General features: G+C 60.7%; 1 protein-coding gene across 3 annotated transcripts in view; it reads right to left on the reverse strand.

Moving 5' to 3' along the window:
- Window positions 1-682: 682 nt before the first annotated feature.
- The window catches only part of OTOF (otoferlin), a 92,993-nt gene continuing 81,530 nt past the window's right edge, over window positions 683-12,145 (reverse strand). For all 3 annotated transcript variants that reach the window (XM_035000455.1, XM_035000453.1, XM_035000454.1), the window contains 15 exons: window positions 11,723-11,854; window positions 9,888-9,945; window positions 8,945-9,081; window positions 8,696-8,830; window positions 8,214-8,351; window positions 7,548-7,675; window positions 7,257-7,427; window positions 6,511-6,671; window positions 5,616-5,758; window positions 5,141-5,229; window positions 3,734-3,832; window positions 3,369-3,610; window positions 3,105-3,283; window positions 2,903-3,003; window positions 683-1,289 (listed from right to left, as the gene is read on the reverse strand). In XM_035000455.1, coding sequence (XP_034856346.1) covers window positions 1,109-1,289; window positions 2,903-3,003; window positions 3,105-3,283; window positions 3,369-3,610; window positions 3,734-3,832; window positions 5,141-5,229; window positions 5,616-5,758; window positions 6,511-6,671; window positions 7,257-7,427; window positions 7,548-7,675; window positions 8,214-8,351; window positions 8,696-8,830; window positions 8,945-9,081; window positions 9,888-9,945; window positions 11,723-11,854 — 2,094 coding nt within the window. In that variant the 3' untranslated portion in view covers window positions 683-1,108. The remainder of the gene's footprint in view (window positions 1,290-2,902; window positions 3,004-3,104; window positions 3,284-3,368; window positions 3,611-3,733; window positions 3,833-5,140; window positions 5,230-5,615; window positions 5,759-6,510; window positions 6,672-7,256; window positions 7,428-7,547; window positions 7,676-8,213; window positions 8,352-8,695; window positions 8,831-8,944; window positions 9,082-9,887; window positions 9,946-11,722; window positions 11,855-12,145) is intronic.

The raw sequence follows: 12,145 nt of genomic DNA on the forward strand, positions 1-12,145 counted from the left end.
ATCAAGCCCTGAGCTGAGATCAAGAACTGGATGCTAAGCAACTGAGCCTCCCACGTGCCCTGCGCTCTTAAGCCTTCAGACTGTTCTTGGGCCTGCAGGACCCTTTTGGTGAGCTTTCGGGGTCCCCGTTGCCACCTGGTATAGTGCGAGGCTCTTCCCGTGGGCAGCCTGGGCAGGTGGCCCAGTGCCTTAAGCCCTCCCTGAACCCTGGGCCACGAGGCTATCCAAAGGGGAAGAGCCGGAGGGGCCCAGCTGGTGCTGAGTTTGCCAACCTCAGAGGGCCCCCAGACCCTGGGCCCCTCCCTATACTGGTCCCCCCACTTGGCCAAATGCAGACTTCTCAGCTCAGTGTTTAATTCCTTTTATTAAGAGAAAAATCACCACTCAAGAAAGGAACAACAGCCAACAGAAACCCAGCTCTCAGGGCAAGTACCCTCTCCCATCCTGGCCTCCACGAGGGCCTGGCAGGGCAGGCGGGCACGGGGGGGTGGGAGGGGGCACCGGGGCTCACTCTCAGTGCTCCTCATCTGGGCTTCTGAGCGCGGGACTGGGCAGAGAGAGCTCTGGGAAGCGATAAAAACCCACAGGCAGGGCAGGGACGGGCTTGTGCACCTACCACAGCAGCTCCCTGGGCAGGAGGAGGAGGCACTCGGGAGGGCCGCAGGGCAGAGGCAGCCACCGCCACACCCTTCGTGCGAAGGGTCTGGCCCACGTGTGCAGAACAAAGACGGGTGGTGTGGCTGCTCTCGCGAGATTCTGCGGGGGAGGGAGGGTGATGCTTTTTGCTTGTTCATTCTTTTTATAGCTCTGGGCACTCGCTAATTCTCAGTGAATTCCATTAAAGCTTTACTCCTCCACTGGAAGGCCTGGGGGCGGTTCTGGGGTGGCTTTACCCGAGCCGGGGGTGCCCCAGCCAGGAGGGGCAGGACCCCACTCCTTCTCACCCTTCCCACCCCACAGGCAGGGACCAGGTGGGTGGCACGGGGCAAGCAACGGGCTTGGGAGGGAGGATGAGAGGGGCCGGGTCAGCGGCCCAGCAAGCAGGAGGCAGGCTTCTGGGACCTGAGGCCACAGGGGAGGGACGCTGGGCTTCCTGCGCTGTGGGGCTTCACGCCCCGAGCAGCTTCTTGACCGTGTAGCCGGGGAGGCTGTAGAGGAAGAGGGCCAGCAGCAGCAGCCCCAGCAGCGCCAGCACGATCTTGACGATGAGCCATTTGTACCGCGTGCAGATGAGGTACTTGATGGACTTGAGGGGGTTGAGGAACCAGACGAAGGCCGTGTCGGGCCGGCTGGGGGCAGAGGGGCGCCGCGGTCAGGCAGCGGGCCTCTCAACCTCTCCCCCTTTCCGAGAACACGAGCGTCAGTCCCCACCGGGCCCGGCCGAGGTCTGAGGAGCCCCTGTGGGACGCACTCCGCTCGCTGCCCTGCCTTCTGCACAGCCTCCCGGCCAGGACGTGCCTGCCTGGCGTCGATGGTATGAAAACAGGAGGGTTTATAAGACGTCAAGACGGAAACTTCAAGTACTGAATAGGCTTTTTTCAAACTCCTGTCCCAGCAACCCCCTCCAGAACCTTCGGGGCGGAGGGCGGCTCCAGCGCAGGGCACCCGCTTTCCAGGCCCGGCGGCGCTGGGCAAGCGAGGCCCGTCTGAGCCTCAATTTCCTTACTTACACAGCAGGGTTAATGGCGGACCCTGCCTTCGGGGCTGGTGCGGGGCAGGGCGAGGAAGTGAAGGCGCAGGGCTAGGCCCCCCGGCCCCCCAGGCTGCTCAGCAGATGGCACCTGCTAAGCGGGGGGACGGGACGGAGACCCTTCCCGGGCCACACGGCGGAAAACGGCTCCGGGCTGCGAGGTGGGGGCCGGTGGGAACTGGCTGCGAGAACCCGCCTGCTGGCGAGTCCTGGCCAAACCCTTCCCCGTCCCCCGTCCACGTGCCAACTGCTTTCTGCCAGCGGCACTGGCGTAGAGTCTGTCATTCTGCCACGAGGACAGGAAGCGGTGTCCGGCCCAGAACGCTGGGCCGGCAATGTGAAAACCTAGGCTGGGTCTCAGCTCCGATCTGCTCGGTGACCTTAGGCAAGTTGCCGTGCCTCTCTGGCCCAGTCCGCACTCACATACGACAGTCCCTTGGGTTCTGAGAGCCCAGGGGGCCGTTTGGCGGCTTGGGAGTCAGCGTGTGCGCGCACGTGTGCCTCCGTGTGCGCGCGCGCGGGCACGCGTGGGTGCCGCCTGCTGAGGCTCGGCGGCCTGCGGTCGGAGGGACAAGTGGGGAGCCCCGGAGCCAGCAGGCGGCCAGGCCCAGGGCCCCGGCGCCTTCTTGGCCGGGCAGCCGGCACCGGGCAGAGGACGAGGGCGAGCAGGAGCGGCAGCAGGGGTGTGAGCGGCGGTGCCTGCGCCACAGGAAGGAGCGGGCGACTGGAGAGGCTTCAAGAACCCCAAGCAGCTCGCGTCTGGCCGCCGCGGCAACAGGGCCGAGGCAGCGCGGACAAAGGCCGCGGGGGACGAAGGCCCTGGCTGTGGCAGGGGCCTCGCAGCTGGGGGCGGGGGGCGCCCCTGGGCTGAGCGTGTGCACTTCTGGGCACCTCCCCCGCCAGCAGGGCCGCCCGGCGCCCCCCACTCCACGGCCGCCGCCGGCTTCTGGCAAAACTAGGGAGAGCGTTAACTCTGCGAGGCGGGGCCTTCCCCGGAGAGGCGTCGCTCTCCTGCAAAGGTGGCCCATGCTTTGGTTCAGAGGGAAGCACGGATTCCAGGGCGCAGCAGACAGGACAGGGGGCTGCCCTGCCCAGCAAGGGACAGAGAGCGCAGAGGTGCCTGCAGGGCCGGAGCAAGAAGGCCAGAAGGTTCCGGCCCTGCCTTCCCGCTCCCGTGGCCCCAGAGACCGGCATGGCCGGCAGCACACTCACTTGGGTTTCTCTAGGGGGTCAGGTTCATTGCGGGCCAGGCCCACAGGACTCTTCTCTGCCTCCTCAGCGGTCAGTAGATGCAGCTCCGCCTCCACCTTGCCCTGCAGAATGGAAGGGGCCCAGCGCTCAGGCCGCGCGCCAGGCCCTCAGCACCCTAGCTGCGCCCAGCCCTGCCCTCTGCCCGAGCAGCCGTGGTCCCCACCGTGAGCTCGAGCTCGTCATTCTCATTGCGGGCCAGGAGGGGCCACCAGCCTTTGACGCGCTTCTGCTTGAAGATGGAAACCAGGGGCACGTCCACCTCCCCCGTGGCCATCTCCATGGTGCACAGCTTGGCTGTCTTTGCGCCCCGAGGAAACCGGTTCAGGTCCAGCTCGATGGCCCCTGTGGCAGCCTTGCAGTCAGCTCTGACGACCCTCCCCGGGCTGGGCTCCCCCTGCCCGCCCCCCTCCCTTCCCCAGCCCTGCACCCAGGAAGTCGTCTGCGGAGAAGTGGTCGGCGTCCCAGATCTGCAGGGTGAGCCGCGCGGGGATCTTGTACTCCGTCTCGTCCCAGGAGAACATGGACTCCTTCTTGGAAATGACAATCTTTTCCTCAGCGGCCAGGTAGTCGAAGGGGAACAGGTAGCGCCAGTTGAAGTTGCCCTCGCCGGTGAGGGAGTGATAGTGGACATCCGTGTCCTGCTTGTCCTCCTGCTGGCCCTTCAGCCACCTGCCAGGTGCCATCGGCTCCAGAACGGGGGGCCACCCGCAGGGAGCCCCCTCCCTCCTCGCCTGCCTCCCAGGAAGGTGGGCTCACCCCCTCCCTGCCCCAGCCCGGTGCCCTCTCACCCACCCCCGCACAAAAATGTCGCTGGACTTCTCCCCAGTGAAGAAGTCATCGTCCTCCAGGACCACCTCGTCCGTGTTCCACACGATGACGCGGAGCTCGTACCTGGGCAGGGGAGAGGCTGCCTCGCAGTCTGGGGGTGGGGGCTGCCCCAGGGTCTTGGGGTGCAGATGGGGCAGGTAACCGAGGGGAGTCCTGGGGACTCGGGGTGAGCCAGGCTGGGGTGGAAAGAGCTGATTCAGGGAAGGGGGCAAGGACGGGGAGCTGAGGGGACAGGGGGATGTTGGGGCCCTGGGTGAGGGAGGGAGGGTCACGGGCCAGCACAGCTGCTGTGAGGAGAGCCCTAGGGGAAGCCCGACTGGCCGGCATGCCAGGACCCAGAGCACACTCCTGGACAGGGAGGCTGACCCAGGGCTGCTGAGCCCGATGCCGGTCTCCAGAGGCCAGAAGACCCTCCCGCTCTAACACAAGTGCACATTTAAGCCCAGCAGCTGGCAGGGGACACCCGCGGAATCGGGTTTCCTTTGTGCCCTTGTCCCTGAAGAGGATTTTGCCCTTTGTAGTGTAATTGTCATTGCAAATCGGTGGTTACATTTCAACCATTAGGAGGAAGGTTGAGTCACCCCGTCCACGTCGCCTGGAGCACTGCTCTCCCTGGAGTTAGGGCGTTACACCCTGACTACCAGTCCCGGGGGACACAATGGGGTGAGGCGTCCCCTAGTGGCCGGCCCTGGGACAGCACACTCGTGACCTCGGGCCTGGAGGCTATTCCAGGCAGAATCTGCTCTAGAATCGGCAGGACTCAGCGCAAAATGGAAATGCGGGACCCCTTGTGAAAAAATTAAGAATTTAAATATTGCCATCTTGAAATAAGCGTGGGGCCCCTCTGAGTGTGCGGGGTCTGTGCTGCTTCCCCACCCAGGCAGTTGGCCTTGGTTCCAGGCCCTGAGGAGGTCAGAACTGGCAGCAACTCCGTCCTGCCATTTTACAGATGGCAAAACTGAGGACCAGGGAGGCAACGTGACCTGGCCAGGGTCAAGTGGGAGAGGCCGGCGGCTCGGGCCCTGGCGGCTACCACCCTTGCGCCTCACTCCTGCATATCTCCGCGGCAGGGCTCTCAGCCTGGAGTGGGGACACCGCAGAGCAGGCTCAGGGGTAGTGGCCGCTGTGGGGATGACCGTCCACAGGAGGGCGCTAGCGAGGGCGCATCGGCTCCCGGCCTCACCGACCGCACCCAGGGGTGTGGCTCTGCCTCGGCCAAGGGGACCCCCCCCAACCCGGGCCGGCCCCACCGCCGGCTCCAAGGGTTGCTCCGATCCCCCGACCAGGCCACAGGGGAAGCCCCGCTAAGGTGTGGGTGATCCGAGCCTGGGGCCCCGACAGGAAGGCAGGCCGTGGAGGGGTGGGGCTCACTTCTTGGGCTTCCGGGGGGAGATGTCCAGAGGCGTCCCGGGGGCCGGCATGTCCATGGGGAACATGTCCACCCACAGCTCCAGGCGGCCCTGCGGAGGAGGGGGCGTGGCAGGTCTCCCCACGGACTCCCCCCTGCCCGGGAAGGCCAGCTCTCTTCTCCACCCACTCCCCCAACCTTTGTTCCCTCGGGACCCAGTTCCCCAGTTTCATCCTTGGGTGCCAGAATTCCTACGCCATCACCAATAGCCAGTCACAGCTTCCAGGGGAGACAGCCCAGGGCTGCCCCTGAGCCGATGTGACTCGCTCAAAGCGAAGACACGGGCCACTGGTGTCGCTGTGAGGGGCCACGGTGGGGAAGCGCCTGTCAGGCTTTGGGGAATGTGGTGAACAGTGAGGATCCATTTTTATGGACTCAGGTTGGGACTCCCCGATCCCAGGTACCAAAGAACCTCAGATCTCGGCCTGCGAGCGTCACCTGCTCGATGCCTGGCTTGTCAGGGTTGAGCAGCGGCCGAGTCTCCACATGTTCGGGCACCAAGCGGCAGCCCACGCGGGGGATGTCCTCCCAGTGCCTCAGGGCACACAGCGCTACGTGCTCTTCTGTCGGCTTCCTCTGACCTGTGGGTGCCAGTGGGTCAGTGGCACATACGGCCTCAGCAGAACAGGAAACCTGTGCTGGGCTAGACTCAGGGGCCCAAAGAGGCCCTGGCGCCATCACCTGTCCATCCTATCTCCTTTTTACTGTTGGGGAAACTGAGGCACAGGGGGAGAACTGCCTTGCCCAAGTTCTCAGCTGCCCCATGGGGCCCAGCGAGACCTGTGTTCCTGGGTTTGCTCTGCCTGGGAAACCTGACCAGAGAATCCCGCTGGGCCGTGAGGGCAGGGAGGGCAGGAATCCACTTCCTGGCCCAGCGCCCTGAAGGCGGCCAGCAAGAGTTCCTCAGCACACGTCTCCCCATTCTCTGGGAAGTGCCACATGGGCAAGGGAGTGGCGAGGGCCCAGGGCTTGGGGTCAGAGAGATCTGGGCCCACACCTCACTCTGCCTCTGAAGAGCCATGTGACTTTGGCCAAGTCACTGATACACTTTGGGTCTCAGTGTCCTCATTTGCAGAATGGGGGGAAACTTCCGACCCTGCAGGAATTCTGAGAGTCTCCCTCTCAAACAAGAAGACAAGTGGGCAGGTGCCATGTAGGATGGGGCGGAAGGGCAGAGGCTGGGCAGACAGGAATGGGACTCTAGGCTGATGGGCAGAGGGTCTAAGGAGACCTCTGTCTAGGCCTCGAGGTCCTGCCACAGGGAAGTGTGGGTTCCTCTTGGCCTCTGGCTCCCCCCTCCCGCCCCCCGTGGCTGTGTCCAGAGCCCTGTTACCATTCTCATCCTCCATCTCAGAGGGCCCAGTGAAGACACGGTTGGACACCTTCACTCTCCCAGGGGGCCCAAAATGGGGGCCGTCCACCTTGCTCTCCTTGCAGAGGCGGGTCAGAATCTGGCTGGGCTTCATGGGGTCCCGCCAGATATTGTAGCCATGTCTGTGGGAGGGGGCACACAGGCTTCGTGGGGCTCAGGTGCAGCTGGGCCTATCCCCAGGTGGGAACTGGTTCCAGGCGGTTCTCTTAAGTTGGCTGCTCCCCCATGCCAGCAAGTGGGCCCCACCTGAGACACTAGGGCTGCTGGAGGCTGATCCCTCCGACCCCAGGCTCCAGCCTCACATGCCCCGTGTCCGAGCATGAGCTTTCAGCCTCCCCCAGCATAGCCCAACCCATTCCCCAACTGTGCCCTCTCCTCTGGCACTTCGAAGCCAGAGAGGGTAGGGATGTGACGAGAGTCACGCAGCCTATCAGTGGCAGAGGCTGGCCAGATGCCCGTGGACTCTAGAGCAGTGCCGCCTCTCCTCCCAGCCCCGCTTCTCTCCTGGCCCAGCCTCCTCTGTCCTGGAATCCCCTGGCTCTCTCCTCTCTTAGAATCTGTGGTTTGCCCAGAGCCTGCAGGGAAGGCACCTGGCCGGGGACAGAAACCGTCCTAGAGCCCCCTTCCCAAATCCCAATCTCTGATCCTGACCTCAGAGTCAAGACGCAGCAGGCCCGCCCCGCCCCGCCCCGCCCCGCCCCACGCACAGGGAGTAGGCCTGGGCGAGGCCGCAGGTGGCGCGGTGCTTGCTGTAGAAGCGATTCTCCAGGTCGATCTTGGTTTCCCCAATGAGGTCGTCGGTGCCTACCAGATCCCAGTCATACACGGCCACCGTCAGCATGGATTCCATGGGGAAGGAGGCTTCGATGTCAAAGGACCTGGCGGGGTGGGGGTTAGAAGGGCTGAAGCTCAGGGTGGGGTAGGGTGGGTGGGGGGCGGGGCTGGGGAAGCCGGGGCGGGGCGGGAGTGGGGGCATGTGGGACACCAGGAGGCCTTACTTCCCAAAGACAGGGTTGAGCTGCTTCGAGATATAGTTCTCCTTGTCGCGGATGTCTGTCTTGCCCAGCCGGATGGCGATGTAGGGGTCGGCTTTGCCATTGATGTCTGCGGGGTGCAGGTCCGTGGCCTGGGATGGGGGAGGGGTGCTCCTGAGCAGGCTCCCCACACACCCTGCTCATCTTCCAGTGCCCTCACCCCCCTCCCTGATGGTCCCATGATGGCAGAGGGTGCGAGCGCTGGACCAGAGACAGGAGACTTGCTGTGTGACCCCGGGCAAGTCACTGCCTGTCTCAGGTCTTGGCTTCCTCCTCCATAAAAGGTGGGAACTAAGGGCGCCTGGGTGGCTCAGTGGTTAAGCGTCTGCCCTTGGCGCAGGTCATGATCCCGGGGTCCTGGGTCTAGCCCTGTGTCTGGCTCTCTGCTCTGCGGGGAGTCTGCTTCTCCCTCTCCCTCTGCCCCTCCCCCCTGCACGTGCGCGTGCGCGCTCTCTCTCTCAAATAAATAAATAAAATCTTAAAAAAAAAAAGAAAAAGAAAAAGGTGGGAACTAGACCAGATGACCTTTCTGGTGTCTCCCAGTGGGGGCTGTCACTTTGCAGCTGCTTTAGCTCCCCCTGGGCAGGGGGACTGGGAGACTATGGGGAGAGGATCTGAGGGGAGTCTTACCCTGACCACATAGACTCGGACCAGCACATTGATGGGGTCATTGCTGGGGATGCCCTGGAACATGCCATAGGTGGGGTCGTAGCCGGCTTCCCGGGACACGTCTTCTGGGAGTGGCACTTTGTACACACAGAGGGAGCCCTGGGGCAAGGCAGGGGGGTCAGGGTGCAGTTCCCACAGGCATTCAAAACCGCACTGAGGGTCTGCACCCTGCTGCTCTGGGCCTTAACCCTTTAGTTGGTGGATCAGAGGGAAGCTCCGGGGTTCTGGAGGGAGGGGCCAGGGCAATGTTGAGGGTGGGGCACTCAGGGTAGATGCTCTTTTTTTTATCAGCATAGAAATACTGTCATATTTTACCAATCAGTGTAGCTGACAGCTCCACCTGACTGTCAGCCCTGGGCTTGGGGCTCGGGGTGGGGATAAGCGCTGGCCGGGGAGGGCGGTGGCTCAGGGCTCAGGGCCTGGGTGCACGTCCTTCGCCTGACCTTGAACCGGCCCACGATGCGCTCCTCCTCCATGGAGCCATCCTCGTCATCGCCTGTCTTGCCCCGCAGCAGGTTGAAAGTATGCAGCCAGTCCTCAAAGTTGTCGAACTCGGACTCCAGTTCCTTGGGGTACACCTGAGCCAGGCCGGAGGACAAGGCATGACCACTGGTCTCTGTCTCACCCCATCTGCCACCTGCTGCCCCAAGCAGGACCCCAGGCCCCTGCTGGGTCTGCTCCCAGACCCTCACCTTAAGCTCATCAATCTTGGGTTTCTTCTTCTCAGGGGCCTCAGAACCCTGCCCAGGGCCGGGGCTCTGGGTTCTCTTTTTCTTCTCTTCCTTTGCTGCCTTTGCCTTCTCCTTGCCCTTCATTGGCCCCTTCAGGCCTGGCCAGAACCAGAAAAGGAGGTCCTGGTCAGTTTGGGGCAGAAACGATGGAGCAGGAAGTTCTGGGTTGGAGACCCAGATCCACTGCTAACTTATTTTGCTAATTTGACTTCTCAGGGCTCTGTGTACTCATCTGTAAACCACAGACAATACTTCCTGGCACGCCTGCCTCACACGGGTGCAGGGCACCCAGAAAGCCACCCTGGGACCGCGTACAGACTGCTGTCACGCCCTCTGGCCCCGGAGAGCAGGGAAGGAGCCTGGGTCTTGAGTCAGGAGGCCTGAGCTGCACAGCCCTGGGCCAGCTCACTCTCCTCTCTGGCCTCAATGTCTGTCAATTCAGAGGGCTGTTCTCTATCAGCATTTCCCAAACTACAGTCAGTGGAACACCAGCTGTAGATGTTCTTGGAATGTTTTAGAAGAAAGCATACATTGTGGTTAGATAAGCTGGTGAGATATTTTATACCGTATCTTCCATTTAGAGACTTATATTAGCATTTGCATATTAAAGGCACTGGGAAGTCCTGTGCCAAAAGACCTGTTTAATGCATTTGACCAAAGAATCCTCTTTTCCCCCTGGAATAGCCATTAACAGGGTTCCATGGAAAAGGTCAGGAAAATGCTGGAGCTCTGGGCTCCCTTCCAGCTCTGATGTTCTGTGGCTCTAAATGTCTGTTCCTCACTATGGCTGCTGAACTGGTCCGAGCACAAGCCACTCCAGATGAGGGCCTAAGCCTGCCCCTGGTGCCCAGAGATGGCTGGTGATAGGCGGGGACCCCCCCACTCTGGCAGGTCCCAGGCTCACCCTCAGTGTTGTCCACCTCCTCCAAGTCAATGCCTGAGGCCTCTTGCTGTCGAAGTTGCTGACAAAAGAGGTGAAGAGGAGGGAAGGTGGGCTTCTTGGGGAGGCTTTTGACCCCATACTGTGGTCTCAGACCAGTCTTAAATACTTAGAAATTCTTTTTGGGCATCAGTGTGGCTCTGTTGGTTAAGCGTCTGCCTTCGGCTCAGGTCATGATCTCGGGGTTCTGGGACTGAGTCTCGGGGTCCTGGGATCAAGCCCTGTGTCTGGCTCCCTGCTCAGCGGGGAACTTGCTTCTCCCTCTCCCTCTGCCCCTCCCCCTGGCTCATGCTGTCTCTCTCTCAAACAAATAAATAAAATCTTTTTAAAAAAAGAGACAGGAACACTTTCCTACTGGGGTTCAAACTCATCATGTGCTCTGTGTAAGTGGGTTAAAAGAAGTTTATGATGTGTACAGTATATGACTAACTGCAGTCAGGAGTTTATGGTTCTTTAAATTGTGTATCATTTAAAAGTAAAATGCACTTTAATGTCGATTCTTAGTGGTATTATTCTTTTTTTAATGTGGAAAAGTAACTGAATCAGTGTTTTCTTTCCCCAAAGTCCATCCCACCTGCTGGAAACGAAATCACGGGGTTTTAGCCAGGGCGCCACCTGGTGGCAGCCTGTGCAAATTATAGGAGTAGAGACCAGGAGACAACAGGCCGCCCCTTGGAGCTCCAGCCCGGCCAGCTTGAATCCAGCTGGGAAAAGGTACGACTAGGCGACCCCCAATTCTCTGCCCTCCTGCTCTTTAGAAGTTTTTCTGGACACACAGGCACTGTAGCCCGAGATTACATTTCCCAGGCTCCCTTGCAGCTAGGTGTGGCTGAGGGACTAGATGCTGGCCAACATGAGTGGAAACGGTATGTGCAGGTTCTGGGTTGGGCCCTCAGGAGGAAAAGAGTGTGCTTCACTTCTTCTCTTTACCCCTTCCTGTGCTCTGGTATTAGGAGCTGAGGGTGCGCCATCTCCAACCACACAGACGCCAGCAACAAGCGGCAGGGTCATAGTATCTGCCACCATGATGTCCCCGTACCAGCCTAACGCCACTCTCTGAGACATTATGTGAGAAAGAAAGAAGCATCTGTCTTCTTCACACCCATCTAACTTGCCACAGCAGCTTAGCCGGCTAAACTAATGTGGACGGTAAACATCACCCACAGCCTGGGTCACAGAAAGGGTCTGGGGAGGAGAAAGGTGGCTGGATTAGCTCCGGTCCTACCGAGGAAACACACCACAGGCATACGTCCCTTCTGGTCAGCTGGTAAGTCAGGGAGTGCCCTGAGCTGGGTAGGCAGGGTGGAGAGAGACAAACGAGGAAGAGGAAAAATGCACTTTCTGGAACGTGCGATCAGCCTCAGCAGGCAGAAGCTGTGGGCACACAGTAGGGGAAGAACATTCCACGGCCACAATGGCAGAGATGTGTAGAGCAAAGCAGTATGAAGAGGTGCAAGTCCTACCAAGAAATCATTGCTCCCTTTGGGCCTCCCACAGTACCTAGGATGGTGTCTGACTCATCATATACACTGAGGAGATGTTTGTGGTATAAAAGAGTGACGACAAGAGAAAACCTAGCCAGGGAAGGTAGACTGGACCGCCATCTTGGAAAAAGTGGGTCCTGAGTAGAACTTCAAGGATGTGAGACAAATCCGTTCTAAGCTCATGTTAATGCAGTGGGGAACGAGCTCTGGTGGGGAATGGGAAAGAAGCTGGATAGGAGGGGCTGATGTGGGGTTGGGGTCAACTCCCCTAGCCCTATTCCTCCTTGGCAACCCAGCCCAGGCCTGAGGCCTTACCTCCTTCATGGTATCAATGGAAGCAAAGTACTTGGACCACCAGTCCAGCATGCTCTCATCTGGCTCATCTTCCTCTGGCTCTTCTGAGCTGCCCTTTTTCTTCTTTTTCTTCTTCTCCTTCTCCTCATCAGCCTGGAGGGTTGGCCAGGTCCAGAATCCTGCCTACAGCCCTGCTCCCTGGCCATTCTCTGACCCTGGACCATCCAAGGGTCCCCCATCCCTTCTATTTACTTCTAGGAAGCCCTAGACTCCATGAGGCTCCCAGGGGTGACCAATGTCAAAGGGGCGGGGCCTTGTTTTGTGGAGGAGGATACCACAGCCCAGAGAGGGTCATGACTTGCCAATTCGAGCCGCTGGCCAAGGCGCCCCTGGCACTTGGGGGCTTGGCTGCCTGAGTACATCTCTCCCTCTGCCTCTTTGGAG

The sequence above is a fragment of the Mirounga leonina genome, unplaced genomic scaffold (genome assembly GCF_011800145.1).
Source record: "Mirounga leonina isolate KUSES-001 unplaced genomic scaffold, KU_Mleo_1.0 Mir_125, whole genome shotgun sequence".
Taxonomy (NCBI): Eukaryota; Metazoa; Chordata; class Mammalia; order Carnivora; family Phocidae; genus Mirounga; species Mirounga leonina.